The sequence below is a fragment of the Aquila chrysaetos genome, chromosome 4 (genome assembly GCF_900496995.4).
Source record: "Aquila chrysaetos chrysaetos chromosome 4, bAquChr1.4, whole genome shotgun sequence".
Classification (NCBI taxonomy): Eukaryota; Metazoa; Chordata; class Aves; order Accipitriformes; family Accipitridae; genus Aquila; species Aquila chrysaetos.
Window position 1 is genome coordinate 45,154,698 of NC_044007.1, and position 27,549 is coordinate 45,182,246.

Consider the following 27,549-nt stretch of genomic DNA (forward strand, 5'->3'; position numbering starts at 1 on the left):
TACGCTGTGAAGCTCAGCTTTCTAGGGCCCTTCAAGCACCCGTGGTGCAAGAGCAGCAGCTGCTGCAGAGACAGAAACAGCTGGCACCAGGAGCTGGCAGCCTCGCTGTTAACATCTCAGAGGGTTTTTTCCTCTGGACTCATTTCACTTGGGCCACGTGGTCTGAAAGCCCATCAGGACCTGGAACTCATATAGGTGTGATACTCATTTAATTTCATCCTAAAAATCCAGTTCATGGGCTTAAAGACAGCTCTGTGATATGAAGAATCGCACAGCGAGTGGCAGCAGGCAGGAGCCGGGCTTTGAAAGCACATTCCTGATAAAATGAAAACACTAATGCAGAAGCACCTCCAGCTCCTTAGAGAGAGACACACACACAGAGGCATGCACCTCCAGAGATCCTAAGCTCATCTTGTATTTCCCTTTTGAAAGCCTCGAGTCCTACCTTAGACATCTAAGACAGGTACTTAAATTTCAGGAGCTTGAGTGAGTCTCTCATATTTCCCATCATGCAGAACTGGTCAGAGGTGTGAGTGCAAAGTACAGACTCATAATTGCCCGAGGTCGAGTATTTTAAAATCAGCTTAAACTTTTTTTCAGACACTACACTTTTTCAGAGACCAGACCCTGTAAGGAAATAGAAGGTGCAATACAAGGATCAGTGTTTAATATTAGTAAAATTACATTTTCCAAAAGGTTCATTGGAATCGCCATACCAGAACAAAAACTAGCTTTCTTTTTGGCATAGGGAATACTCGAGGATACTTAGACAATATGTAGCAAAGCTGCTGAATTTCTAAGGGCAGCAACTGTACATTCACAAGATCTTCAGCCTTTTTAAAATTTTGTTTGATGTAAAAAATATCTTAAGGCATTGAATAAACCAAATCACATTTAAAGTAATAGATTGCAGTATTGACAACTACCTACTCGTGTTTAACTGTCCACTTTGAGGTGTTCTGATAAAGTCTAAGTGCATAAAGTAAATAAATATATTTTTGTGGAATCAAGGGCTAATATGGAAAATAATATTTTTCATGATTCTCATCTCAAAGCATATTGATACTGTATATTATTGGTTTGCATTATTATGAATTCTAGTTTGAATAGACAAAACTTCAAATTACTGGTTTTGAAAAATAACCCCCTTACAACTATTTTGTCTCCACAAACTTCCTTCTGCCCTTAATTAACAAAATAAAATGGACATCATTTAAAAATATGCTGATTTTTATTTCAAAGGTGCCTTCATGCTACTGGAATGGAAAGCTTTTCTGAAAATCTGGAACTGTATTTTTAAACAGATGTAGGAAATGAAACTTATTCACTGATGAAATCAAGAATAACATGTAATTCAGATCGGTAACACTTTCATAATAAAATTATGCTAACACTATAACCTAGCATATGGTTAGTTCTGTGAAGGTCAGATCATCTAAAATTTTCATCAGAAAGCAAATCAAATCAAACCAAATATATTTAGTTATAATTAAAGAGTACATATTTTTGGTATACTATATAACAATCACCTCAATAGGCACAGTACTATAAAGAATTTTTTTTTATTAAACTTATTTAGGAATATCATGGCATAAAGAGAACAAATGATATTTTATGTTATGGGTTGGTTGGTTTGCTCTTTTTTGTTAAAAAATTTGCTTTCACTTGCATACAGATTTTTAGCAAAAGCTGATAGCTCATTATAATTGTGGTTTTTCATTGTCACTGGGCTGTGTTGACTTAGAAAATGCCTGCATTCATTATATGTTAGTGTCAAATGAGAGGCTGCAACATAAAGCCTGTTTTTTGACATACATGTATGAAGTTCACTATGCTTTAAATGGGAATGTTCTGCAAGTATTTAAATGAAAAATATAGCCATTTAATACGTTTGTAAATTATATTTTGCTATTTCAGGATTAGCTATAGCACAGAGTTTAAAAATTTCCCTGTTTGGTTCAAGACTGAATTTCCAACCAGCTTGCTCTGAAAGAGCAAGCCTGGATGCAGAGTCACCTCTGAATATTCTGTGAGGTCAGTGCACAAACCCCTGCTACATTTACAAACCAACACTGACCTGCAGTCAAGGCTACAACATTTTATATTCTCACAACATCGCTTTTATCTTCTTGAAAATAAAAGTATTGATTAAACCCCACCAGTTCAGGTCTTTGAAATATAGCAGTTTAGAAAAACAAAAAAAATCAGTTTACAGGCTAATGTTTGTCTCTTAAATGTTGTGCATTTAATGGTCAGTTACCAAAGTCTCATTGATGAATACAGCAGTTCTACAAACTGAATACTTGACAGAGATCTTTAGGATACTGGTGGAGTCCCCAAAGTTCATGTCACTAGCTTAGTGCTGCACAAGCAGCAATTTTTTGGGGCGGGGCGGGGGGGGGGGGGGCTTTCATATCATGGAATCCCTTAATCTACAGCAGTTTGCAATGACATACTTTCTGCTGGTTTGGGTAAATGTTATGTTCATTTAAGAACATTAAGCAATGTTCCTTAAACAACTCTCAGTTTCAGTGGTACAACTGTGCACGTAACATGAATGGTTGCAGGAAAAACATTCAACTGGCAGCTATTAGTTTTAGATTCTGCTATTACCAGCAGAGCATTTACTGAGGTGTTAGCACATGCCAACACTGTGATAGCTGAATGCCACAGCAACGCACTAAAAGGAAGGAGATGATTCAGGAGCACAGAGGAGAACTGTCATTAACAGATATCGAGCTTCTGTTTTCAGCATTGTCAGTGCTTTGTCAAAATTTGTGTTTCCAGTATATGCTTTCTTGACAAGGACAGTGCCTGAGTTACCATCGTTCAACCCCTTAGAGTGTTGTAGCTTTGGATTAAAAATATCTGGGGTTTGTACTCCCTCGGGAACAAACTTGAGATCCCATGGACAGCCACGGTAGTTTTGTGTGTCATTCGGAGACCAGGATGTGACCCCCTTATTCAGGGATAATTCATATAAATAAACACTCAATGACGACACTTAAAGCATTTAATAGCTGGATTAGAACATCATTCCATTGTATTTAGCATGGAAAATAAACATGTAACCCTTGGAGGTGTACTAATAAGAAGTAAGAATGTACTGAAAGTCATTTGAAAGTGATAAAAGAGTCCCTAGAAAATATATTTTCAGATTATTTGGAACCAGTATCAAGTGAGATAAGCTATACTTCAAGGCAGGGATACTCTCACACACATAAATCCAAATACTTCTAATGCAAAGCAAAAAAACAGGGACATGATTTGCCCCTACAGTTCATTCATCTTTTGTCCCTGCCTTGCATTTTGAATTGTTCCCATTTTGAAAAAGCTTTCCTCTGGCTTCACTTTTGAAGTTTTAATTATCTTAATATGTAGAAAGGGATGTGACAGAACTAGTCTTTCTGCTAAACAAGGCAGATGGTGTCCACAACCCTTACGTGCTATGTGTTTTTATAACAAGTCTAAGTAGAAAAAAAAGAAAAAAGGAAGTTTTGATTTCAATATAATAAACAGAAACCCCACAAAGTACTATTTAAAACATTATGCACACACTGTAGCTGCACTACCTGTTCTTTCTGCAGTTTTTTTAGGTTCTCTTATCACGTCTGGCAAAAAAAATCCCTCACCTTTTCTGTTGTTTCAGCTATATCCCACAGATGCTCCCACCATTTTTCCACCTTCACTGATGTATGTAATAGCACAAAAACTAAATTATTTTGTAAAATGATATTTAAATAAAGTAATTAATTTAAAATTTACAGCTCTTTCAGATTTCATCATTAAATGGTACTTTGGAACTAGTATGTGGTCCAGAGTAATGTAATATTCTTAACATACAAAGACATTATGCATTCTGTCATTTATTCTTTACAGGTTATTTAATTTATTCCTGCCTTTTACTAACAATATATTAAAAAAGAAATTATTAAGAATTCAAAGGGTAGACTCATTTTTCAAGCATAATGTAGAATGTCTATTTTGCTGAGAGTCTGAGTGGAACAGAGGTTCTACTTATGAAGTGAAATCAAGGTTAAACATGGAAACAATGTATTAGGCATATTGTCTCTGAAACAAATTCAACAGCTAAGTCTTGTGAACAAAGACTATTAGATTTACAGAATTTAATTCTTGCAAAAAAAAAGGAAGTAAATAGCAGATATGACATTTTACACACTTGCACTTAATTTGTAATAAAATTAATTTCATATCACATTATTTTTACTTGAAGAAGAGGGACTTCCTCATAGAAAGTTGTTTTGTTTTTTGTGGCTTAGTTTGTCATTTGTTTTGTTTTTTTTTTAAATGCATCAGTCTAATATGGCTATATCTCGGTTGTTGCTATTGTTAGACTAAAAGAACAAAATAGAAAAGGTAGCATGACTCCCTGTATGGACACATGTATGGAACCTACAACAATGCTTAAAGTGCTTTCTTATTTGAGGAGATACTTACACAAATGCCATTTCATGCTTATCTCCTTGTCACCATGTACTTACCATATGCTTGTTGCTTGCTCTTATGTCATTTATAATATAATGATAGGGTACTAAGTTCATACTCAGAGTTTAGTATATGTCATAAAAACCATCTGAAAACAGGAAAATGACAATTCTATTTGTGTATTATTACAGCAATTTGAAAATTTTATTAAATACTGAAGTGCTTCATTTCGTCATTTATTCCTTTGCTTCCAGTGTTGCTTAAAGCACTATTTAAGTACAAATAGATCATACTAAAAGCATATCCATCCTATTCTGGGGTTTCAACTAGGATTATTTACTGATGTCTTGCAGAACAGAGATGAATTTATGATCCCACATGACCATTTATCTGCTGATGCTGCAAGATGTCTTGCTTCCAGGATTGGTTTCCACGTACATGGTTCACCAAAGGTCTACATCTTATGAATATTTATACATTGTTACGTCTTGTTAAGTGGCAGTGCTGTAATGTGAGATGTCAAGTGGTATACTTTAATTTGCCAGTACCAGAAGTTGTGGGAGCAGCAGAAGCTGTGGCTTGACTGCCTACATACAAAGGGTCCAAACAAGCCACTTTGGCTGCAAAGAATGAGTGGATACAGTGAAGGACTGCAAACAGGTTGGAAAACTCCAGCTCCTGGAAGTGAAAACAAAAAGATTAAACATGAAACAAAAGAACACCTAACAAACATATACCCAGGAATGAAACGCTATTCAAATAGTAATAATTTTAATAGTTTGATGTAATTCTGCTAATGTGCCTGACAATTCTCCGTTATAGGGACTTAAGACACTGAGCTATCCCCATTCAGTAAATAATTGTTTGGAGGCTAAGACAGACAAATTTCTTAGTTAAGTGCCTCCATAGAAATATGAGATCCTACCAGCTAAAGTGGAAGGAAAGCGACACTATATGATTTTTTTTTTTTCCCTCAGGTTAATGCAAATCTGGCACTTTTGCAGGTTAATTTAGATAGAAATTGAATGACTGGACTGTAACAGTCTACACATCTCTGGACTACTACTGTATATGCAATGTACCTACAAAGATCAATAATGCTGAGTTCCACATATGTTACATTTGTTCAACACATCACCTCACACTGGTAGCTATTATCTTACCTATGGTGATTCTTTAACAAAAAAACCCAACCAAACAAAAAAAAGGCATTTTCAAAAAGTGCTATTATCACACAGTGATATTCTGGATCTGTTTTCATCGAGAGGATTACTGTTATTGGACCAAAAAAGAAGGAACAGACTCCATGTTTTAAACTTTTAGCAACCTTGGGAGAAGAGCAATTTTATCACTATGCCAAAGGTTTTTTTCCTCCCTCAAATTTCAAAATAAGAAAATTTATCATAGATAGGAAAACAATGGAAATTCAAAGATGAGGAAACAAGGAATTATGGAAGCTATTTCAGAATAAGAACTATCAGTCATTCAAATTAAGTTACTTTTCAGTTAACTCCTTTTTATTAATATAATATTATTTAACCTTCTGGTACTACAAAAATAAACCTAAAACTTAAGATGAGAGAATAAGTATTTAGTGGAACAGTGCAATAATTATCATATCAATTCTGTGTGTTATCTGTAGAAAGACTACATTTCCCCCTATGTCTCAACAGGATAAGCCTATTAAAACAAATGTTACAGTTTGAGAACTGTTCGAGTCAATTAGGTAACCCTACTAGCTGCAAGTTCTTACTACCATAATTACAGCTGCTGGACAGTGAATTTTCACAGTGCATTAGTACGATTATTACCAACAGTTATCACAGGTATTTCTGTAACAGTAACGCATTGGGAAGATGCATTGCTCAATGGACCTTCAAGGACAATGGTGAGGCAACAGAACAGCCTCTAAAGGTCCCACTGGATTACTATTATTGGTAGTAACGACTCAACGCGAAAATTACTCCACTGCAAATATGAGCACTAAGAAGTTAGCAAATGCTAGATTATTATTTGCCATGAAACATTATTCCTATTTCAATGTAGACATGCATATTTAACTGGAAGTTAAAGCAATGTGAAGCACAGTAGGCTGACTGGTATGTGGTGAGTACATACAGGCCTGATTAATGGCTGCAGCTCAGTTCACAGCAGCCTGACTGATGGGCATGGGATCGATCAAGAACAACACTTTTCTGGCAGATTAGCCTAATCACAAGAAAGCTTAATGAACAGGTAAGACTTCATGTAGAGCTGCTGACAGACAAAACATTTCCTCACTTCTGCTGAGAACTTGCACTTTCAGCTGCCCATGGGTTTGCAGTACTGCCAGCAGGTGGAGGGGAACCCACAAGCTTTTGTGCCCCCCTGGCCACCATGGTTGTTTTTGTATGTACTTTGTCATCAGTCATCCTCTTGTCTGAATACACTTTCATCTAGGCAGGGTATTGTGTATTGCACACCCAGCTTTGGATTAAGTTTCAAATAAACAAACAGAGAAACCCTAAGAACCCTGAAGTATTCAGTGAAGCCATTAAAGTTGCTAGCAGTAGGGAAAAGCAAATGCTCTGAATCCCCGAAAAGCGAAGAAATCCCAACTTAAGCCACATCTACTTGTCCATGCACAAGTACGCAATTTATTATTATTCCAATTTCCAGACTGTTGTCTGTACACCTCACCTAAGACCCTACTCTCCTAGGAATATCAGTGTACCTTCTGGTCTTCAAATTGTCTTTCTAAGGTCTCTCTTGATCAAACTAGTCTCACCCTACATTGCTGTCATTATACCAGACATTCCCAGATTATTAATCTGAACATTCACAGTTTCTGCTGAGGACAATGTAAGTGGGCAGAAAGGTATGTGAGAAAGATGCAGTCATTGAGCACGGCCAGAATTGTATGGGAATTCTAGTAACCTTTCACAAAGAACGTCTGGATTGAAAGGAGGGAGATGGAAAGAGAAAATAGAAAGAGAGTGCCCCCAGATGAAAAAAAAACCACAAGTCTTACTGCATTATGTTAAAGATACAACTACACAAACAATACATCTACAAAATCAAGCAATGGTAAGTTTGTAGGTATTCACGATATGGTTAGAAAAAATCTTTTCTTTCATCCAAATATAAAGTGCTGATATGAGAAGATATTTATTCTTTCATCAAATGTGGTGTTACATGGTATCTCTATATTAGCATAGAATCCGATTTAAAATAGATATTAAACAGATAATCCATGTGCAATACATGAAGAAACTAAAAATTGAATCACACAAACCTACACAGGTCAGAAATCTGAACTCAGAACGCAGTCACTGCAAATGAGCAATCACTCTGTAAAAATCCTAAGGACGTATATTAAAAACCCATTTAAAGATGATATTCAAAATTTGAAGAGTGCTGTAATGCTCACAGAAAAATCCTCAAGGCTAAGAACAAGGATTAATTTAAAATTATATTTCGGAGAATATACTTCAAATGAGCAGAAATGTCAGTCTGGAAAATGGTGCAGGCATCCATCAAGACACCTTGCAACACTTGAAAGTGAGCATTTTGTTCACATTACAATAGCAGTAACTCAGGCTATTTGTCTTATTTTAGATTAGATTTCTATACAAGATAATTTCAAGTACAAATTAATTGGCATTAATTACTATTAAAGTAGTATTAATTAATAATTATTAATGCTAAATCCTTGAAGTTACACTTCTTCCTTTGCTGATACCATATTTCCGCCCTCTTCTGTTCACCATATTCAAATAGGTAAAGACAATTGACTAGATCTTCATCCTGATGTGCTGATTTTTGTATTCACTTCCATTTTGTAACACTCAGCTTAGGGATTCAGCTAGTCTGTGAACAAAAGCTCACATGATGCAGCACAACTGTGTGACCTCATCTGAGTTTTCCTGACAAAACTGTTGAGCTGTGAAAAAGCCCTGAAAATTGAGAAAGGTGAAGGCACAGACCGAAGGGTAGCTTTTGAGTTATACATATGTTTTACAAGGCACAGAAACTCTCAGTTCACGGAAATTACTGATTGGTGCTTTCACTTACAAAATTCAAATGGAAATTGCATGTAATAAGAACAGCATTGATGCTGATTTTTATATCCATTACAAACTTCTATGTTTGGGAGCATATATGTACATATTGAAACAGGATCTCTCATAGATTTAAGATACTCTTCATTTTTCTCAGAAAAATATAAAGCAGTTTCTATTTTGATGGCCCAATACTTAGCCAGGTACAACTGAAGAGCACAGAACTCTGAGTTTATCACAGTCCTGAGATTGTTAGCCACTGGAAGCTGCTGTGATACTGAAGAGACACTAATGGGTCATTAAACTATAGCTAAACAAATAGGTAACTAGATAGGAAAGTGCCTAAGTGAATCCCTTTGTGTGTTACAGATAAGGAGAAAGCTTTGCCCTTCTTTGCTTGGTTTTTTCAACTCAACCCCAACAGCTCAGGAAGAACGAAGGAAAGGGACACGTAGGCTCCATGTTCTGCCAAGCTGACAGCTCTATTTTCTAGCTCTCAGTCAGAAAAATTCTGTCTGACTGTGCAAACTTGTGCAATATCTCCTGCTGAGTGACAGCTGGGAAATAACCTACAGATTGGAATGTCTAAGGGGTATCAGTGATTAATGGTGCCCCTAAGTGGTTTTCTTCTGAGAAACCACTTAGACCTTGACTTAGAAACCTTCAGAGTTAGGTGTTTGCATCCAGGCACCCTGCCATGGACCCACCGGTGTGACCTATGGTAATTACTGTTCAGATTTTTCAGACTGGAATTGCTTAAACCTATAAGGAAACACTTCTTTTATATTACATTATCTATCTTTATAGTAACATGATATTACTTACAAAGGAGTCAAAAAAAAAGCATCAGTACAAAGTCTCTACAGAAAAAAGAGAGAATATCTGTGAGAATAATGCAAGTGGTTAAATATCTTAAATTATTTTCAAGCTGAAAAGAAGTATACCTGGTTAAACTGTAACTAAATCCATAGCACGTGTTGTGTGTCTTAAAGCTTGCCATTTTGAATTTTAAGTCAGGCATGAAGCACACTGTAAAAAATTTTGACAGCATTATAAAAATATTAGTTATTCAGTGTCAGTGAAGGACTTTCTATCACTTAGGAATATAACACTGGTGGCAAGTGAGTTTCTCAAAAAAAAAAAAAGCTGACTGATGAATGGATGTGGTTCTGCATTTTTTCTCAAAAAGTATTTTTCCTAGATTCTTCTAACATTAACAGTGATATCTCTGTATATTCCACCAGAATACAGAGGAGATGCTGGACGATTATGAAGACAGTATGGCTAAAATTTAAAATGCTGCTGCATAATATTTTTTTTTTCCAAGCAATGTCCATCTACCAGTCTGAATGTATTTCTAGAATAATAACAAATTTATTTAAACTTTGGATCAAAATTCAACAGCTAAGCACTCTGACAGTCTTGATTCTCTAGGTAATGAATAAGTGTTCTAAAGCAAAAGAATATTATCACACAGATACAACATGCCATATTCATACACGTGTGATAGCATGAGATACACAAAATCTGCAGCATTGTAAATGAAGGAAGGCAGGAAGCATTTGGATTTTGATAACTCATATTTTTACAGGAAGGAATTATATAGAATCACAGAATCATTTGGGCTGGAAAAGACCTTTAAGATCATCCTGTCTAAGTGTTAACCTAACACTGCCACGTCCACCACTAAACCATGTCCCTAAGCACCACACCTACATGGCTTCTAAATACCTCCAGGGATGGTGACTTAACCACTTCCCTGGGCTGCATGTTCCAATGCTTGACAACCCTTTGGTGAAGAAATTTTTCCTAACATCTGATCTAAGCCTCCGTGGCACAACTTGAGGCCATTTCCTCTCGTCCTATCTCCAGCCACCTGACAGAAAAGACCAGTACCCACCTCACTCTAACCTCCTTTCAGGTAGCTGTAGAGAGCGATAAGGTCTCCCCTCAGCCTCCTTTTCTCCAGACTAAACAACCCCAGTTCCCTCAGCTGCTCCTCATTAGACTTGTGCTCTAGACCTTCCACCAGCTTTGTTGCCCTTCTCTGGACATGCTCCAGTGCCTCAATGTCTTTCCTGTAGTGAGGGGCCCAAAACTGAACACAGTACTCGAGGTGCGGCCTCACTGGTGCCCAGTACAGGGGGACGATCACTCCCCTGCTCCTGCTGGCCACGCTATTTCTGATACAGGCCAGGATGCCATTGGCCTTCTTGGCCACCTGGGCACACTGCCAGCTCATATTCAGCTGGCTGTCGATCATGATGAAAGCAATATTGTTTTTTAAAAAATCAACAACAACAAAAAAACCCCTATGGCCAGACCACCTCACATTTGCAGGGAGTAACTGAATTATAGTGCATTAAATACATTAACACATTCTGTCAGTGCTGTAGCTGAAACTTAGAGATGGAGGAAAACAAATGTTAGAGGCAAGAAAAGCAGGAGTCTCAGATCAGGTATGCATATGCCACAGCAGGTTCTGCATAGAGTGTTTTAGTGTACATGATGGAGGGGAAAAAGCACTCTTAGTTCTAGTGACTGTCTTAAGCTGTATCAAAGTTACCCGCCATGTCCTGCTTCCACATTACTGCTTGAGAATGCAGAAGTGAAGAGCCCTAACATGTTGGGACAATGTTAGTTTGTCAGGTTTGTCAGATTTTGGGGGTTGTTCTCAGCTGTGAGCTCTCATTTCACTATATTCTGATTATTCCCTGTGTAATATAACTGACAAAAAATTATCTTGACATAAAGAAAATGTTACACTGTATTTCCCCTTACAACAGTGGGTGTCCAGGCCATCTGAAGCACAGAGCTGCATGTAACAAGTGACGATAGTTGTGGCCATGAATATTCATCACAACCTTTAACAGATGTTTTACAAAATTCCCATCATCTGATTCCAAATGAAGCCTGCATACAGTATGCATGAAACCTGGCATTACAAGCATTTCTGAAAATCTGATTAACATTTTGTAATTACTCAAGAGTTCCCCAAATGGCTATACCTCTAACTCTGTAATGCTAGTAAAGTCCAAAAAATAGAAGCTAGATTGTTCTACCTCTTCTCATGCTGAATAGTGTTTTAAATCAATGAAAGGCTTAAAGGATACTGAAGGGACCTATCCTTAGAATTTTAAACTAACCAAAGTTGAAAAAATATGACCCGAGAATCTTCACATTCATTTTATAGCCACATTTATCTATGTTTCTTAGACTAAACAACATACTTCATATGTAAACAAATTGGAATGAAGTGCTCACTATAAATGCCGTAGCACCTTCCAAAGACAATATAATCTGACATTTTTTGATCATGATGTAATTGGTATGCTTTGATTACCAAGGAAATTAATTAAAAATAACAGATTTTTATTTCCAAATTGATCAATGTGAAAATTTTTATTTATAATAAAGAGAAGAAACCAGGGAACATGACAGGATATTTATAAGCATGCTAGCAACTTTGTATAATATTCTGCCTTCATAAGGTAGAAGGTAGAATTTCTACCTTGATAAAAGGTAGAAAGATGAAATTTCCTAGAAATAAAGCTCTATTCAGTTTGAGTGGGAATAACAATAGGTACGATAAAGACACCTATTAGGATATCTCTAAGGCTTATAAAGTGATTTGCACGACAGATTTAATTTAAAACATGAAAACATTTTGATGAAAACTATTTTTCTTCTGCAAAATCTATATTTCATACTTTGTTTTTATTTTTTAAATTTAATTTAATATTTAAAATATATTATATTTTTACTGAAAAAAAAAGAAACACTGTCCCATTCTTGGATTCCCATGAAATTTCTTTAGTCCTAAAATCATGTGTTAATATAACAGCAATAGCAGTCAGACATTAGAAAAATAATGACGAGTTTCATCCTTCAGGTGTCCTTAGGAGCATGATAAAAGTTTCCAATTACTTGCTTAAAAGAAAATCATCCTCACAACATTAGGTTGTTAAGTTATGTCTTCTTATTAGAGATGAATAGAAATTCTGTACTATTAAAATAATTTCTAAAGGAAATTGGAAGTAAGAAAATATTTATCTTCGAGATGTAGCAGAACATGAAGATATTGAAAGCCACGGTCCACCACATTTCATTGCTGTTGATTTAATGGGAGCTTTTACATACCTTTATTGTATTGAGTACAGCATTCAAAATCAAGTAAATAGCTGTTAGGTAGAAAATAATTAATACCAAACATAAAGTGACATGCAGGAAGGAAAACCAGCTGCTTAATGTAGCTATTTGCATTTAAACTCACAACTGCCCCCAAGACAATGCCTTTTTTCTTTACATACTTTATTATGCTGTGCATATTTAGCCCTTTTAGACAACAATTTATTTAACCACTTCCTTTTTGCTTATGGAACCATATTGTTATCACATTCATTCAGCAGTCTTCTCTGGGACACGGTCAGGAAAAATGGTATAGCAAACGCTTCAAAAGCAAGGCTTAAAGATGGCCAAGAAAATAGTCTTTAGGTTTACACAAAAATTGGGATTCTAGTCAAAAAGACCTTCGATTCAGACTCTAAGGCAGTTGCAGTTATCAAAGATCCTGGGAGATCACTTCTCCTCACACACACTGGGACAGTAAATGCTCTATTCTCAGAAGACATAAATCAAACTAAGCATAAATTTCTCAGGGTTACTGTTTTCATAAATTAACTCTTGAATCAAAAGAACAACTGAAAATACAACTTTTCTGATTGTGAATTAGACTCAGACACAAAGCTTCAGTTTTGTAAGGGAATATGTGTTTAATCCACACTTTTTTGCTCTGGAAATAAAAACAGATTTTTAGACCTTTGCTGGGTTTTGTCCCTGGGTTGACTTAAGGTTATATTTTGCACCATTTCTTCATGATACAAGTATAGGGTGAAAAACAGGGCCCTCAAAATCTCAGCCAACAGGACAGTTGGCAAATGTGCCTAAAACCAGATTTAGCAAGTCCTGCTTTTTATTATTTTTTAATGTAATTACACCTTCCAAAAGACTTCAAACTTGCAAAAATCCAAGCAATTGATTCAGTTTTCTTTTCTTGGAAATTCTTTGGTTTTCTTTGCATTCTTTGACTTTGTGCATTAATCTAATATTCTTAAGTAATTTAGTTTAATTTATTCCTCCATTTCCCTAGCTGCTTTGATAACTGGCTTTAATGTACATTGCCATTATAAAACAATGTATTGTTTTTACCTTTGCTTCAATTTGTTTAGTATCTTGGTTTTGGAACAAAAATTTGATTTTGCTCTTCCCATCATCTGAAGAACCTTTGAGCTGGGAAAACTTGTACCTCCAAAGTACGGCCTAGATGAAAAAAAAAAGAACCATAAAAAACCATACACAAGCAAGTCAGTGTAGTTATCATTGAAAATTGTATTAGAAATAACTGATCTCCTTCCAAGGGAATTTTTAACCCCTCTATGGTACATAATTAAATCAATTTAGTGTTATGTGGTCTGATGTCCCTTTGATCATATGGATGTAGTATATTTTGGGAGTGTCTGATTCCGATCAGTCAGACTACATTTGTGAAATTCACTCTGAAATTCCTTCATCTATATTTAATCCTGATTAAACAAAAAAAGAGAGGGTTAGTAAATTCATTGTCATGCCAAAACCCAAAGATTTTTTCCACTGGTAATTTGTGGATTCCCTACTCCATCTGAAGTGACAACCTGTCATAGAAGTCCTCTCTGTTTCTTTCCACATTAAAAAAATCTAGTTGTATTAACATAAAGGGCATATCAAATTAAAAACAAATATCTATTTCTAAATGATAAAATAACAGAAGGAAACCCTGTAATAATAACTTATTTTAAGTTTACTTATGAGAGCTTTAATCAAGAATTTGAGCAGATCATTAATTCTAAGCATATCAGTGGCCTTTCAAGTACTTATATTATGAATTACATTGTGTCTTGTTGAAAAAAAAGACAGATTGCTCTACAGAATAATCATGCCATTAATAAAATTTACAGCTGGCTAGAAAAACTGTTTGGTTTTTTTTTTTATGTCTAATGTGGATTTATGTAAAAAAAACCCATACATTTCAAACTACTTAAAAGTGGAAAAGAGCTATTTTTTATTGTCTTTTAAGCCTCATTTAAAGATACCCCCACACACACACTCCAGATATTTTGAAGCACTAACTAACATTTTTTGTTGAGATTTCAGTAGTATTTCATGTAATTATAAGGTCATCCTCACTCACATTGTGCTGTTACTTTGAGGAGACATTAATGTCACATGCATTGGACAACACAGAAACTTAAGGCAAGAAGTGCTGTTCCATTTTCTTTTGTCTAAGGGTTTGTAAATGACTTCTCAGTGGCGCAGCATGACTCTTCCACCTGTGCCCTTTGTCTGTATCTACTTGAAATTAAACAGAATATGAGGGAGGTCAAATTTCTAACTGTTCTAAATCTATGCAGGTACATTTGCTTCAGGATGTGTTGATCCCTTTATGTTAATGACTGGCAACAATCTCTAACCTTCACCAAGCTAAATAAAATTAGCTGTGTTTGTCTTAGTAACTTGTAGAGGAAAAAACCTGAAGGACAGTATCTTAACTGTGCACAGTACACAAAGTAAGTGCCAGAATTATTTTCCCCCAAATTCTCTCTCTATATTTATCCCCTCCAGATAAAAAAACCCTAATCTCAGCGCCACTTTCATTCTCTGTGTGTATGTGACAGGTGAGCTCCCACCTACCATAAACAGAGTTAAGGACATTCTGCTTCAGATAAACTAGAGGAATTTGGCAATTTATGTGAAATTATATCATATTTGTTTCAAATGCTGTCCTCCTGAGCCCACCAATCTGTGCTACATAAAATAGAATAGTTTCCCCCATCTCTAAGTGTGTGCAATTCCTTTCACCTTGCTTGATCAATGATGTTTACTTATGTCCTGTAGAGAGTCAGTTAAAAAACAAAACAAAACAACCCAGTATACCATTCCAGTGGCCATACTTTCTACCTACATTGTAAACACCTTTTTTCACAGACCTATGTAACTCATCAGATCTTGTCAGAAGATCAAGACCATTGCCTTTCTGCAGGAACAGCCAATCTATTTAAGCATGTCATTTCCTAGATGAGAAATGTAAAGGACATTGATAGTCTCTTTATCTCAGGAGAACAACAATCAAAGAAAAGAGCTATCATCTTTCTCTTCTTTGATGATGTATGGGGAGGCCAGGAGAGAGATGCAGTAGTGACAAGGACCCTTAGATGGGCAGGCAAAATCCCAGGGTACCTGGCCTTATTCCTGATCAGATTAAGTTTGGGTGAAGACGAAGGATGTACAGAACTACAGTACTTCAGCATTTCCCATGCAGTTTTGTCACTCACTTCATTCCCACTCAGAGGAAAGAGAATGACAGTCTCACCAAACCACAGGCATGATTCAAGAACACACTTCAGTTTACGTATAACATTGGGTTTGGAGACCCTGGCTTAGCAATGACTCTTACTCAAGTACATTGCAAAATCAGGTCTACAGCATGGAGAGGAAGAAATCCTTCTTGAGACTAATTCCAACAAGACTGCACTTCTTCCATCAGGATATCAAAACAGGTTCCTAGAACTGACAGTTCAACAGCATACTTCACAAAGACTATTAAACACTCTTTGTCTAAAGTGTAACAAATAAAAATGCCATTCACAATGCATGAAGTGATTCCCAAATGAAAGAACCATTTGTTTCTTTTGAGTGATCTTCAACAAATGGCACATATTTTTTCCCAAAGATGTCCACATGAAGGAGGGTTCTTTTTGCAAAAATAAGTGTGGGGAAATATTGTGAGTTTTAAGTTATTAAGTCAGGAATACAAAGTATTTCAAACATTCAAGCTAGTCATCCTGGCTACATCTTTTCTTCTAGAGAATTTCTGAGTAACAGTTCCTTCATCTTGGTTTGAACTGGGATGAATACTGGTTCACTCTGATACACTCTGGATGTGTCTACACCCAAGTGTACCACACTACATTAGAAGTGTAACTAGCTTCAGATGTCCAAATTCTAGACAGCTAAAATCAGATGAATTATTTAAGCATATACCCAGTAAGACCCATTTAATTCCTTTTCTCCTACCAAAGAAACTGAAGGGCTGCCTTGTGTGGCCAGAACTGCACATTTTGCATGTGTAGCAGATATACAAGATGATGCAGAATGCTGTCAGACCACTCTCTTAAAATACAGTATCTTGGGGATCCCCGGGTTACCTCCTCTTGTGGTTTCATATGTTCTGGGTGGTTTTTTTTTTCTTTTCATTTTCATTACTGCAAAATGCATAAGCAGTGAATAGGGGCCAGATCTATCCTTTTTCAGTGACTACCTCATAGTGCCAAAATAGAAAGGAGAAGCAAGACCTGTTCACCTAAGCACCCCGTTTCACAGAGATGTGTAGCTACAGCATGACATAAAAACACAAGAGAGAGAGTTTCACATGTTGTTATCTTTCACGTTCATATGGGCTGACTTCAGTGTCACACTGCTTGCTGTGGTGACTGTTCTGAATTCTAATTTTAATGGGTAATTCTCCTGTGTTAGGAATAGGTACCCTTGGGCATACCGATCTATACCACTGTCAAAGCCAAGTGAATTATTTTTTCATGTTTTTGAACATTCCTCAGAACCATCTGTTGAATGCTTGCTTCAGACAGTTAACATAATTTTGTACAAATATATATATATTTATGTATAGATTGACTTCTAAGCAATAAGTACATTTGTAAAACATGTTGGCTTTTTCACCAATTGCCAAAAAACCTAAACATGTGTCATATAAATTATTCCTAAATCAGTTTTTATGAAGTATAAAATATAAGCAGAAGCACTTACTGGTTTGAAGGTGCAGTGTTACTAAGCTCAACACTGTATAATACATTCTGATAGGGCTTCTTTTAGTTAATAAAAGCAGCCTGTTCTCTTCAAGTGCTTTCCTTGTATAATCCTCAATAACTGTGGGTAACCTGCATTACTGAGAATATTTTACAGGACTATATATAGCATATTTAGGAAGCAGTAAATTTTCATTTACCCTAAAATAGATTTGACCAGGCAGCAATTCCTTTTAAAGCACAAATTGCAACTAAATTAAAAAAGATTCTTTGGTAGATGCTGGCATCAGCTACTTGTGAGGACCCTGAGACACTTCTCAAGTTGAGGCACACACCTTATCATGCCTTGATGAAAGACCAAGATGAGAACTCAGTATGCACTGTTTATTGCCTTTAAAAGAGAACTCTTAATCCATGAGTAGAGACAGAACTTGTGAATAACAGCAAGCAGTCCAATTTAGAAACTGGGGATGAAGGTAATAGCACATACTGAAAATATCACCAACTTCACAATTTGAATGCATCCAGTGCGGTCATGAAAAATGTGACATAGTTAATCTATGTTTTGAGAAATGCACTGTAAGAAGACAATCTCATTGAACAAATACTGTATGTATCGTGCATAATATTGAAAAAAACCAATAAGATATAAATCCTTTTCCCAATTATTATCGGTAGATCGCTTAGGCTGCTTTTTACATTTTATACCATTTAATAAAATTAACTTCAAAGAATACTAGAATGCAATGTAAACAAATAAACAGTGCAGACAAGCTGACAAATTAGATTTAAGACTTCTCTTGAGATGTTATTAAATTATTGCAATAAGAAATCATCAAAAAGCGAAATCCTGTCTTCACTGAAATTAATAGGATTTTTTTTCCTTTGACATATCTGGGACCAAGATTCTCCACCAATACTTTTTAATGAGAAATACTTTATTTATAAGTAATCATCTAGGACTCATTTGTTCGAGTCTTTGTAACCAAATTATTGCCTATTATCTTCTGCTAGTGCTATTTTGCCATAATTACCCAAGGATGCTGTCTGCCTGCATATTTTTATTTAATAAATGGCACATAAATGCAGTACATAAATGGGACATGGAATAAAAGCTATTGACTTCAGTACCTGTAATACTTTGCTGATGCTCCCCAAAGTCACACAAATGAAGAAAATCATATTGCTTCTATTCTTAGCACTAGTGCTAAATCTAGAACACATATTCCGGAAGGGACCTTAGAAAATATTTTCACAATCATATCAGATGTCATTTTGCTACTCATTCCCATCATTTCAGAATCCTGGACTAAACTACATAAAATTTTGATGAGATGTCATCAAAAAATCACTTTCTGTGTAGATAATAGTATCAGAAAAGTGGGAATGCATCATAATTATCTTAGTTTAGGGTATGATTGGGAGTGTTGGTTAGGGGTTTTTGTTTGTTTGTTTTGGGTCAAGGAGCTTGATTTACCATAAACAGGGACTGGATTACCAAAGATAGAATAAATAGGTGTCTCTGTATTTTTACTTACCATACTGTAAGGAATATGCACAGAAATATGAGTGTCTGACTAGTCCATAACTCTGTGATAGCTATATGATTTAGCAAGGATATACAGGGCATTTTGCATTGGCACTAGGAAAGAAAAGCTGTATTTTGCCAACATGAGAGTCTCCAACCAGAACAGAATTAATTTGCGTCTTATGACTTCAGTGATGAACAACCTTCAATTTATTATTAAACAGTCTTGCTTCTTCTATATTGGATTATGCAATGGGGACCAATCCTGTTCTTGCAAAAAGACCATTTACACTTAACGAACTTGTGAAATAGTGTTTGCACCACATACTGCAACGGCATCACTTCACCTGCCAGTGCACATCACTAAATACAAGTTTTCTCTATACTTTCCATTATTATGCAATAGCAAAAGAATTTTGGCCTTCAGTAGGATGCTTGGAAAAAAGCTGAAAGAGTCTGTCATTGTTTTATAATGGTTAGACAGCTACATCTCAGACCACCTGTAAATGGTGGAGTAAATAAAGAAAGCATCTTTACAAAGGAAAGGACGTCAGATGTCACTTTTCAAATATTAGTTTCAGCAAATCCCTTTGTTGTCATTTCTATCACATCTTCAGAAAGCTGTAGCTGTACTTTTCCAACACTGCCTCTGTTTTTCTTGATACTCTGATTAAATCTTTCTTCTGTTTATCTTTGTAAGACAATTTTTTATAATATATATTACAGAATTATGCTAAATTTCAGTGGACACCTTTCAAGCTAATGTTGTTTGTCATCTGACTAAAATAAGTAATACTCCTACAAGTCAAACTAAATCAAGAGACGATGCCTCGTAGGTCCTTATTTTCAAGAATAAAAGTAATTGGGTCTTCAGGCACCTGGGATACACCTTAATTTGGCTGTTTGTCTCATACCTAATTGAGAAAGATTACATTCTTGCAAAGTGACACTTTGTCCATACTGATGGCAGCAGTAGGGAACTGAGTAGGATTAAGATCTTGTTCGTGCTCAGTTCTACTGTGTTACCGATCTCTGGAGAGTGTCTTACTACAAAAGAATTATGGTCCAAGGCAATTTCCTTTGTCAACTGCTGTGGCTTTATAACTATGAAGGGAAAGACAGGGGAGGACACAGAGGATAAAGAACAAAAATGAGACAAAGGAAAAAAGCAAGAAAGTCAGCCCTAATAAAATAACTGTTCTTGTCCATTACTGAAGTTACATAGAATGTTAAAAGACTACAGTTTATTTGCTTAGTACTGATGGATGAGCTACCAACATTTGTTTGTTTCTAGCCACAGTACATAAAACTGTATGAACCATGCTTGATGGCTTATATTACAGTTATAGTAGCTATTTGTTCAGCATTTCAATTTCTAAGCACAGAATAAATATTTGCTTACAAGAGTTACATTATTAAATCTCCACCTTGAAGTGAGCCTGGTTTCATTCTGCCTTCTCTATTACTGAAATTTGGATATCAAGGGGTGTTTTATATACTGTTTTGTTTCAATATGTTGTATGTGTATTAGCTGCATGAAGAGAGAGACCTTAAGGCATGTATCCCTAGAAAACATGGAGTTTGTTCCTAAAGAAATTAAGAAAAATTCTGTTCTGTGTTATTTAGTAGCCTTTTGGTATGAAAAGCAAATTAAATATATGTGCAATGCTATTTATTGTTTGCAGCATATTCCCTTTTTTGATGCACTGCGCAAGGTGTCTGCAAGAGAACAGATGACAGGTACACTGAACTTTGTTGATATGCACCTCGTGGGCCATTATGTGGCCTTTTGTTACTTTGTTCTAGCATCACCATATAATTCAGCAGCACTAATTTATTTTCAGTCCTATAAGGGATGATTTTTTTCTCTTCTGAAATCTATATATTTTTGACTGCTGCTTTAATGAGCAGTAAATGTGATGGAGTACAGACATAGCACTTTGCACATGTAGGTATATTGCAAAACAAATACATAGCTATATCACACAAATACATGCATTATTCATACAAGCTATGATGTAAATATGCACATTACAGAAAACAACTTTAATGAATGTCATTATAAACAGAAACATATGTAACATACTTATGTCTATGTATATACACCCATACCCTTGAAGAGTAGACAATTTCTTTGCTAGAAACATGTTAAAAATAAGTTATTGAATGCCACTTGAGTAAGTAGTTTTATACATTGGATCACTTTCAGAATAGTAGTTAGATGAACTTCTGTACACATCTTGTTATGCTTTTTAATCTAACAGTCTCCATCCTTAATTCTTAAGGTGGCTACACTGGCTGCAAAACCTTGTTTGTAAATGCTTATCATAATATTTGTGTATGTCCATACCTAACATAAATCACCCACAAGAGTTATATTTGATCATTAAAACATTGACATATATATACTAGCTAATGTTAGACAAATGTAGGGCCTGAATAGATGTGCTGTAATTGTTCAGGTCTTGGGAAAAATGTTTTCCCCAGTAGACATTGATACACAATTCTGCAAAAATGGCCTAGCGTAAAATTTGGTTTATAGCATCTAATACCTGCAACAGAACTTTTTGCATCTTTTTGGAAATTTTGTAATTTAAAAAAACCCCAAACATTTAGCATCTAAAACTTCTCAAAAGAAAAATTATGTCTGGAGTAGATGCTGTATACTGAGACACCTTCTAGTGCAAGGAGTAACTAAACAGAGTCTGGAAAACTTGATTAGGCAGCCAGGAGAAAGGAGACTAAATGGTATTCACAAAGACTAATTAAATTCACTTTTAGTAGAATACCAGCAAGGAAGAAAGAGGGAAGTTCAGTAACAGGATGTTATTTGACATCTTGTACTTCAAATAATGCAAATGAAATTGCACTAAAGCTGGTGGACATTTTTTGAAGAAGTCCCCAGTGGAAGAGATGCTGTGGGGACACTCACTGATGGTCAGATTTAAACTTCCATGTATGCCAACACAGAAGGCAGGTGGCCTTTTCACTCCAGGTACATCACTACTAGAAATGAAGGACTACATGATAGAAATTAATCATAGTCAAACATTTGCCAATGTCTGCTTGGCCTATATGTCACAGTTCTCTTTCAAACTATACAACGTTAATAAGAAAAAAAAGATGAGATCTCACACTGGAGCTTTGGCTCTAGAGAGTGCTACAGAAGAACAAGAGCACAAGTATACATGTTACTACTTTTTAATGTGCAGGGAGAGAAATTCTATTATGTCCGTAATTACATTTCGTAGTTTACAAACTGGTTAGCTGAATTAAGAAATTATTTTCCAAAATGTTGGAAGAATCTGATTTAACTAGGTAGTCTTAAAAACTGTTCATTCTCCTTTCAGGAAATCACAATGATTTGTTATACAGCAACATACCAAATGCTCTAAATGATAAACTACTGTTGGCTCTATGAACTATCAGTCAGAAAATGAGTGAGAGAAAGCAGGGCATACACAGCTGAAACAGTTATGATTTATGCCACTGCTGTTATAATCACATCATAGTACAGATTTGTTCTGAAGAACTCAGTTTAGTACTTTGTGTACTTATATTTATCATAGGTCTGTGCAGACATAGAAGCAATGTTTTTATCGAACTATAATGTGTTTGTCTTGAAATACATTTAGCACAGATGACAGTTTTTAACCACTAATTTTGACTTGCATAGTTAATTATTATAAAAAGATTAAATGACAGTAAACAAGCCACACAGGGTTGTACGGCTTTTGTCTGGAAACCATAAGCATAATGAGAGTCATTACCCTCTATAAACTTGTTCATAAGCATTGAGAGTGAGTTTGTGTTTTACAACATTTGTGAAATTTTGACTGCAATTTGTCAGGCATGTTGGGAAAAAAATCTATTAACTTGAAATGTAAGAGGGAAAAAATTTAAATATTGTTTCATTGCTTAAATAACCTGAATATTGGAATAGCTGAACAACTGTTAAAATCATGAATTGAAGAACTTGGCCTCAGTTCAGTTGATTAGTGATTATTCACTACTAAAAATAGTCCACAGTCAATTCAGTAGTGATAAAGAAAGAAAACTTAAAATACCATGAGCACAGTGTTAAGTATAAAATAGAAATTGCCTGAAGATTTACTGAAGACCCCACTGCATCAAAATACAAGACAGGACTTCTCAGGTGTCCTCAGAAACTACTACCTGAGCTTTGTGTTCTGGGAAACATGAAAGTGTCATAAATAAATTTTAAAAAATTAATTAGATCTATCCTCCAAGTACTTGTCCAAGACCCCCTTTGAATTCATTAAAAGATTTTGCATGTACAGGGCTATTCTGGAAGAAGTGAGAGATGGACTGAATGAACTATCTGACATTGAACTCTGAAGTCTATAGAATATGGCTTCGAGTCAAGCTTTACCCAAAAAAGAGTGCTTGAATTTGATATGAGTAGTGGCAAAATAATAAAGTGAACATGTACAAGAAAGACATGGACCTGTTGGAGCGGGTCCAGAGGAGGGCCACGAAGATGATCAGAGGGATGGAACAGCTCTCCTATGAGGACAGGCTGAGAGAGTTGGGGTTGTTCAGCCCAGAGAAGAGAAGGCTCCAGGGAGACCTTATAGCAGTCTTCCAGTACCTAAAGGGGGCCTACAAGAAAGCCGGAGAGGGACTTTTTACCAAGGCCTACAGTGACAGGACAAGGGGCAATGTTTTTTAAACTAAAAAAGGGTAGGTTTAAATTGGACATAAGGAAGAAATTTTTTATGATGGGGGTGGTGAGACACTGGAACAGGTTGCCCCAAAAAGTTGTGGATGTCCCATCATTGGAAGTGAAAAGATAAAAGTTTGTACTGATTTTTCAAATACTGATTGTAAAATTTCATACCATTTATGAAGAATTAGATACAAATATTTTTTTCATGAACATTATGACATTTTAAATAGCTTTTTTGTCTTTAATATTGAGTTTGTTAATTCATGTGACAGTTTCTAGGAATTTGTATAGCCTTAATGCACAAATGTGTATGTAAATATTAATAAGATATAGCTAATTTAATTTAATTTTTACTCATGTTTTCCTTGTCCTACAAACTGTTTTCCATTTTTCATTGTTTTTTCAGATCTTTCTTGGAAAAGAGATTTTGAACTCCTGCTTCATATGAACTCCTTCATTAGGTGGAGAAATAATACTTTTAGTTTATGTGAGTAAATACTTCTAGTTTATGTTTTAGTTTGTGTGAGTATAGCAACATTGTTGAAGATCATCACCAGCATAGACACAACCTACTCCTGCCATTATCATAATGAAGGTATCTGAACAAATTTTTAGCTGAGAGAATTGCCACCTTATCTTTCCATAAAATGATGGAGAGTAGGTAATGGTTTTCCTATTTAGGTACTCATTAAAATGTGGTTGACACACTCAGGGTAGATTTGAGACAAGTTTTAATCCTATGGCTTGCTTGACAATTTCAACTGTAGCAGTCACGTGGCAAAAGATTATGTTGCATTATACAGTAGTGTTTCTCTTCTCTTCTAATGCAATTGCACTAGAGCTGTCCTTACCACCTCACACTGCCTAATGCCTAATTACCTAAATCCCAATATGTCCTCTTTTTTATCCATGGTACTAACTATACTTTATTCTAACATACAAACTAATTAAGGTGCAACACTGCAGGTAGGTTTCTAAGGATACTAACGGCATTCTCCTTACAACACTGAACGTTTTACGGTAACACAATCTGTTTCAAAATAATACATAGAAAAGTTAAAAATAATATTTGTGCTTCTTTTTTATGTAAACATTTTCTGTGTAAAACCTCTTTGTGAATGTTATGCAGTAGTTTATTTATGCTTATGCAATTTACTTAAGTGACTATATATCAGAAGTCTGAAAACATTTTTCAAGGAATCTGTTGACAACATAAATACTGTTCTATCTGCTCAGAAAACTTGGGAGTTTCTCATTTGATTTGCTTATGTACAACTTCCATTCAAGTCACAAAAATGCGTATCTGTATTTGTGTGTACAAAACCTTAACTCTGAAGGGAGCTGCACTGTCTTTGTTGGTTTTGTTCGACTTTTTTTATTTCTAGATGATGTGCTTTTTAATTTGTAACAGAAGAATATAATGAGTTTTGGGGCACTGAAAGAATTGCATTATGTGTTCCATGAAACATTTGTGAGATGAATGAAGGAGTTTTCCCAAACACTGGTGAACAGTTATAGGAAGACCTGCAAGACAGTATTATTAGCACATGTGACACACAGCTCTTAATAATAATTGCCAGAAAAACATTCTCCAAGAAGCTTTTGTTTATTGCTTATAGAACTAAAGTATTTATGATTTTGGGGGGGGGGGTTGTGCTTTCAAGGACCCATTTTGGGAGGTCTGGATTTGTAAGTGTGAAAAAAAAAAGGTCTTGAGGTCTTCATATTGTAAGTCTGTAATGTATTTAATAGTCTGTTATTGCTATCCATTTATTTTCTTGAATTTCCAATGTACAGGTTCTCCACGCCTACTGAATGGATTAGTATGTGGCATATCTCTGGTATGCATGCTATCTAATAGATCAGGCATTTTTAACATGGTGCCTTTATCTTAAACTGTACTGTCTGCTTTCCTGTCTTTCTGTATCAAAGAAAAATGAAACAAGCCCTGAAACCTTCAGGATTCTCCATGTACTGACTCCTGAACTTTACCAGCATGGTCCCTCCTTCCATTCAGGAAAATAAAACCCACCTTTAAAAGAAAAATCTGCAAGCATTAAGGCAAAATTGATTTTATCAGTCTAAAATGAAAACACAGAAAGTGCAAGAAATACAGAGAAAACATGGACAGTGCAAGTGGAAAAGGTGGAAGGGAAACTAGGATATAAGCACTGAAAAATGGGAGAGTATTTTTTCAGGGGGAATCACTTCTGCCACAGCATGCAGGTCCCAGGTTGTGTCATGAGCTTTGAGGACCACAGTGACATATTAGGGGGGGTGGTGATAGATTTGACAGATCAGCAGGAGCCCCCTGCTCATCCTTGCAGCCTGTATGTAAGTGTGGTGAATGAGTGGTACCAACTGAGCGATTTCTAAGGCTGGTCTGGGTGCAATAAATGTTTTGTGGCCTACTACACCTTTCCCTTCCTGAAGGAAATCCCTTCACACATCTGCTACCCTTTCACACTTTGATGAAACCTCTTTCAGATTCTGTAAATGTGTCCTTTTTCATCAGTATTTAGACCCTCGAGATCGCCAGACGCTCAGCTGTGGTTAATGCTTGGCTTAAAATTTCAGAACTTTTTGGATGCTGAGGCTAGATGCCACCCCAGAAGGAACAGATTCAGTCCATGGTTTCATGGCTTTACAGATGAAGAGGAAAGGAAAAAGTATAATTGTCTTATACTCTTACAATGCTTTATGGGATTTCTCAAGCTCAGAAGACCTGGAAGTTGGAGAATTCCTTCTTGGCTTTCTTCTGGTTGTCATCAAGTCATCAAAGCTTCACTCCAGTGGTCTTGCATTGTGGATCTTCTACTTGGTGTGCAGTGTGGTTTTAGTTTGAGTAGGTTCCCAACCTACCCAGTAAGGACTCTTCTGGCTTGAAATGGAAGTTAGATGCTAATTTTTTGCTCTACTTGTTTTAGTGTTGGATTTTATCATCTATTTCTAGTACTACTTATGTGACCTTGTAGGCAACATGGGGCAGCAGGAAAAGGAGAGAAGAGCTGAATGCAAATCTGCTGGCAATGCTAACTATTGCTTTAGTGTTTCAGTAGGCAATTTTAATACTTGAAATATTTTTTTTGCTCTTTGCTATGAAAGAAAAAAATATTAAAAAATCTATTTGTGAGGGCAAAGAAGAATCTGGTTTATAAGTCCTATGGTTCACTGAGGTAATGCCTCCAGCAATTTTGCACAACTGGAAAGGCACAATGACTTATTTGAGAAAGAAAGACAGTGAAGTTATACCTCTACTACAGCTTTTTTCTGTATCTGGAAACCTGCTGTACATGTTCTAAGGACATACCAAAAGGGTACCACACCCTTCAGCCATGGGAACATGTATGAAGGCAGTTGTGCTTGTTCTTTGCTATTTGAAATTTAGTGTACACTTGTACTGCAGATAATGCCTTTGAAAGAGTCTGAAGTCTTTTGAGAATCAGACATGTCCAAGAGCTTTGAAGGAGATGCAAATTACCTTTATACAAAAGCATTGCTAAAATATTATTTGAGTGTGGGGGGAAACCTACATGTTTTTTTCTGAGCCAATGCATTTTAATTCTGTTGCACTGATTTTTTGTGTAATACCTCCTAAGTCGACGGTCATGTATTTCACTGATGAATCATACAAGACTACTCGCTTAACAAAAAGAAATATGTATACACAAGTATTTTAAATTTAAATTCATCACACTTTTGCAAACAAACAGTAGAATGGAGTGGGAAGAGTAAAAGGGTTCTGACTGGTGGAGTAATGTGGTGAGAAGGGTTGACTTAAGATAGAGGATAGGAGCACATTCTGGAGAGAAAAGGGCATTTTCAGCAATTGCTGGTGGCAATGCTGCAGCATCTCAAAGGAAAACAGGTATTGAAGAGAAGTGGAACTCAGAAAAATTATTTCACATTCTCCCATAACAGCAGTGTCAAGTAGTAGCAATAAAGCCTGCTTACATTTTAGTATTTGTTAGCAATTAGTACAAATGC

The 27,549-nt window shown here is 35.8% G+C and overlaps 1 protein-coding gene across 11 annotated transcripts in view; it reads right to left on the reverse strand.

Moving 5' to 3' along the window:
• Window positions 1–645: 645 nt before the first annotated feature.
• The window catches only part of SNTG1 (syntrophin gamma 1), a 372,119-nt gene continuing 345,215 nt past the window's right edge, over window positions 646–27,549 (reverse strand). For all 11 annotated transcript variants that reach the window (XM_030012053.1, XM_030012058.1, XM_030012057.1 and 8 more), the window contains 2 exons: window positions 13,695–13,805; window positions 646–5,124 (listed from right to left, as the gene is read on the reverse strand). In XM_030012053.1, the coding sequence (XP_029867913.1) occupies window positions 4,966–5,124; window positions 13,695–13,805 (270 nt within the window). In that variant the 3' untranslated portion in view covers window positions 646–4,965. The remainder of the gene's footprint in view (window positions 5,125–13,694; window positions 13,806–27,549) is intronic.